Source organism: Petaurus breviceps, unplaced genomic scaffold (genome assembly GCF_028583685.1).
Source record: "Petaurus breviceps papuanus isolate PSGF00001 unplaced genomic scaffold, PetGlider_PUasm1.0 185, whole genome shotgun sequence".
Lineage (NCBI taxonomy): Eukaryota > Metazoa > Chordata > Mammalia > Diprotodontia > Petauridae > Petaurus > Petaurus breviceps.
This window is the reverse complement of record NW_027185797.1, coordinates 40,033,419-40,037,841: the sequence shown is the minus strand read 5'-3', so window position 1 is coordinate 40,037,841 and position 4,423 is coordinate 40,033,419. Positions and strand designations below refer to the sequence as shown.

The 4,423-nt window shown below is 56.3% G+C and overlaps 1 protein-coding gene across 6 annotated transcripts in view; it reads right to left on the bottom strand.

The window, feature by feature from the left end:
* Window positions 1-2,431: 2,431 nt before the first annotated feature.
* The window catches only part of CBLC (Cbl proto-oncogene C), a 17,033-nt gene continuing 15,041 nt past the window's right edge, over window positions 2,432-4,423 (bottom strand). For 2 of the 6 annotated variants that reach the window (XM_069088968.1, XM_069088969.1), the window contains exons 10-11: window positions 3,311-3,429; window positions 2,432-2,986 (exon numbers count right to left, since the gene is read on the bottom strand). In XM_069088968.1, coding sequence (XP_068945069.1) covers window positions 2,932-2,986; window positions 3,311-3,429 — 174 coding nt within the window. In that variant the 3' untranslated portion in view covers window positions 2,432-2,931. The remainder of the gene's footprint in view (window positions 2,987-3,310; window positions 3,430-4,423) is intronic. The other 4 variants (XM_069088970.1, XM_069088971.1, XM_069088972.1 and 1 more) reach the window with 2 other exon arrangements.

Genomic DNA, 4,423 nt, shown 5'->3' with positions numbered 1-4,423 from the left:
CGTGTCTCTCTGTCCCCTCCCCCGTCTTCCTCTGCCCCCCTTGTCTCTCTTTGCCCTTCCCATGGCTCTCTCTGCTCCCCTTCTACCCCTTCCCAAATGGTGTTCTTTCTGTTTCGACCATGCCCACTACACTTCTCTCCTTTTTCCTCTCTGTAATGTCTCTTCCTCTATCTCTGTCTGTCTCTTGGGTTTCCCTTCCGCTGCATCCATCTTACCATCTCCCTCTAGTCCCAGGGGTTCTGGGTCTCTCCCCCTTCCGCCCTCCAGGTGTGTATGTGTGGGGGTGGGGTGGGGTGGGACCAGGAAGTTCGGAGAGGAGGGGAGGGGGATGAGACTGGGGCGGAGAGGGCTCCAACTTTTCCCGGTCCCTCTCCGGGTCGCAGAGAACCCCCTGTCGTTGCCAGACAATCTAAGAACCTGCCCAGTCTCCACCCTAGCTGCCGTGTCCCGGACGCACCTGCCGGAGGGGCTCCTAGATCACTTCCCAGCCCCGCTCTCTCGCCTCCGATCCCCCTCGGGGCTCTACCCCCCCAACCCGCCCCCTTGATCGCTCCCAGGGCTGGGGAGGGGGGGGGAGGACTAGCGCAAGAGTTCACTCCAGTCCGCCCTGGTGCTACCCCCACCCCCTCCGCTCAGTCCCCACCCCTAGATCCCCGCCTGTCCTACGAGATCCTTCCCCAGCTCCGTACTGGGGAGTGGACACCCTTGCGTCCTGCAGAGGCCCCTTTCTCTTGGGATCCCCAGAGTTCTCCCTAAGCCCTCCCCAAGCGCTCCCCAAGGGACCCCTTCTTCCGATCGCGCACCACGTAAGCCCCACGCCCCCCTCCAATACATCCCCCAGTTGCCGCTCCGCGCCTAGGGTTGCCCGGTCCCCTACCTGGGGCTCCCCCGAACAGCAGCGCCAGGAGCAGGAATCGCGGAGCCCGGCTGGGACCCAGGAGGGTAAGGGGACTGGAGGCCCGGGCCGGGCCCGGGGGCTCCATGATGCCGCGGGCTGCAGGGGAGGCGGCGTCTCGGCCAAAGGCACCGCTGGCTCCTCGGAGTCTCTCTCTCGCTGGGGACGGAGCTTCGAAAGCTGGAGCGGGAGGCTCCGCCCCCAGGCCCCGCCCCTAGCCTCCCCCCGGCTTTCCTCCCGGGCCCCCAAAGTAACTCCCCCCCCCCCCCCCACCAGCCTGGGCTCCTAGCCAGGACCTCCCACCGCCTCCCGCCCGCAGGCAGCCTCGACCTCCTCCTGGCCAACCACTGTCCAATCCCGTCCCTGTTCCCACCGTGGCCTGGGGGGACCGTCTCCCAGGAGGATCAGGAGCATCTAGATCGACTGGTCACTTTCAGTCTGGCCAGTGGCTTGGCCTGACTGGGCTGTGCTCTCCTGATTTGACGAATGCCCTACGCTGGGCTCTCCCAGTCTGACCAGTGACCTAGGCTGGGTTTTCCCAGTCTGACCAATGATCTGAGCTAGGATTCTCCAGTCTGACCAGCGACCTAGGCTGGGCTCTCCCAGTCCCCCCCGGTGACCTAGGCTGAGTTCTCCCATTCTAACCAATGACCTGAGCTGAGTTCTCCCAATCTGACTGGTTGCCCCGAGTCTGACCCCCGGGGCCCTGCGATGGGTTGTCCCAGACTGACCAGTGACTTGAGCTGAGCTCTCCCAGTCTGACCAGTAGTTCCCATTAGGCTAGGCTCCTCCAAGGGGGTAGCTCTGGATTGCCTCCCTCCCCCTTTCTAGGAATCTGAGGAATTTGCCCCTCCTCCTCATTCCTTGTGGTGGCCCAATCCTCCCCAGAGGGAGGGAAAGCTAAGAAAGGGGAAGGCCGGGGTGCAAAATCTGGCATGCTGGGCCTAAAGCAGGTAGGTGGAAGAGCTGAAGGGCCCACTGGCCCTTCCTAGCCTGGATACCTGGATCTGGGCCTGGAGCAGGTGGGAGAACTGAGGGGTCGACTGGCATTTCCTAGCCTGGATGACTAGATTTCTGATAGGGTGAGAGAGGTGTGCTAATTCCTGTGGCCTCATGGAAAAGGAATTTAACTGGGTTCAAATCCCACCTGTCACCAGCTCTGTGACTTTTGAGGGTAAGTCCCTTCCACTCACCCAACCTCATTTCCCTCCTAGAATAAATGTCTAAAGTCTCTGACCGTCTGTGATTCTAATTCCAGATTCTTGACCAAATGAGGTCAGAATGGGAAGGCCACCTGCCTTTTGATGGCTGAGAGGTCTGGGTCCCTGAGCAGGGGTGGGGCCCTGGAGTCCTCCTTCCAAGAGTCCAGCTGACCCCTGGTGGCTACTTGGAGGACCTCTTCCACTGGACACCCAGCTCTTGGGGTGGATGGGATCTCTCCTCTCTCTTTCCCTCCTCCTCATTTCCAACAATAATAATGGCAGACAAAAATATGGCTTTTTAAAGATTTAGAAAGTACACACCACACACACCAACTTCTTTCTTGTGTGTTTAATCTCTCGCCATAGCCTCTCCCACTCTTGTATCAAGGACATTTAGTGAGTTGGCTCTCTGGAGTTCTGGGTTCTGGACTCTGTTCTAGGTCATCTGGGTTTAGAGTTCTCTTTGGGCTCTGGACTCTGTCTGGGCTCCATGTTCTGGGTCCTGCAGGCTTTCAGGTCTCTGGGCCTGGGCTCTAGTCCCTATGTGCTGCCTGGGCTATGGATTTAGCATGGTTCTAGTTTCTGGGCCCTGAGTTTTTGCTGGGTTCTGCCCTCTGACTTAGGGCAAGACTCTGGCTAGGTTTGGCGCTTTGGAATTTCTTTAGTCATTGTGTACTGACTGGCTTGGGAGATTTTGTTCTCTCTGATGCTGGGTTCTGAGCTCCGAATCCTGCCTGGTCTCGGGTTTCTGCCTGGTTCCTGGGCTTACAGACTCATCGATTTTTAGAGGGGGTAGGGACCTCAGAGATCATTCTGATCCAAGCCTCTCATTTCCTAGACGAGACTCCCTGGGCTCTGCATTTTCTGGGTCCTGGGCTCTGGCTGGGACCTGTAGAGAAGGAGGAGGTTGGTCAGAGAAGGCTGCCCAAAGGGGCACTGAGTAGGAGGGGTCCAAACAGACAGGGCTCACCTGGCCTCGTGGATCCCTCAAGATTGGCTGCTTTGTTAGACAGATTATATCAGTTCATTCTTTCTTCTCTAGTGGTCCCCAAACCTTCTGTTCTGCCTGCTCGTGCAATAAACCCCTTTCCAGGTATGAACCTCTTTCCTCCTGGGACCAGACATCAAGGACCGACCTCAAGGTCCTTAGGGACCTCCCTTCCCCAAGCACTCTGGCCCCATTTCAGAACTGAACCCAGTGCCCCTCACTCACCCAGCTGCCCTAGTTTGAGTTGAGTCCCAGGGAACAGAGACAAAGGAACCAATCTGAGGGAGGGCAAGTGGGGGCCGGAGTCTTGGCAGCTGCAAGAAAGGTGAAGAGGAGCCTGGGGTCTGGGAAGAACCAAAGGGCAGAACCAGTGAACATCAGTCAGAACCCTCCTGGCTCTTTCTCTAACTCTTTCACCTGCCAGATGAGGAAATCAAAGATCCCAAAAGGCAATGAATTGTCCAATTTGTCGTTCAGTCATTCTTTCAGTCATGTCTGACTTTGCGGCCCCATTTGGGGTTTTCTCGGCAAAGATTCTGGAGTGATTTGCCATTTCCTTCTCCGGCTCATTTTTTACAGATGAGGAAATGGAGGCAAACAAGGTTAAGTGACTTGCCCAGGGTCGCTTAGTGTCAGAGGCTGGACTTGCACTCAGGAAGATTTGTCTTCTTGAGGCCAGGCCTGGTGCTTTATGCACCGTGGCACCCCCCAGCTGTCCCTGACTTGTTCAATGGGACACAGAAATCAGGAGCAAAGATAGGACCTGATTCTAGGGCACTTGCCTCTCAGCTTCACAGCTCTGAGTGGCTCTTTCTCCTTTTGCAAGTGTGGAGCCCTTTATGGGCCTGGGAAAGAGCCCCGGGCTAGGCGGTCAAATGCTACTCATGGGCTATGCCACTATAAACAAATGACTTCTTGGAGCCTCAGTCTCTTTATCTATCAAAATGAGGGCGTAGGATTGAATAGTTTGTAAAGGTCCTTCACTCTATGATATGCTGAGCCCAAAGGGAGGCTTACCTCTTCCAGCTATCTTTTCTCTTCCCTTCTCTGCTCTGGCTCCCGCACTGGGGGGCTCATCTCTCCCATTTCATCCTATACTTGGTGGTATAGGTGGGTGGTACAATGGGTAGAGAGTGCTGGGTCTGCAGTCAGGAAAGCCTGAGGTCATCTCTGGCCTCAGACTCTTACTAGCAAGTCCTTAGACAGCTACCATGACCCTCTTGAGTTTAATCCTCCTCTTATATCATGGAAGCCTGTTCCTTGGGACTGCTCAACTTTTTAGAAAGTTCTTGTGTGTGTGTGTGTGTGTGTGTGTGTGTGTGTGTGTGTGTGTGTGTG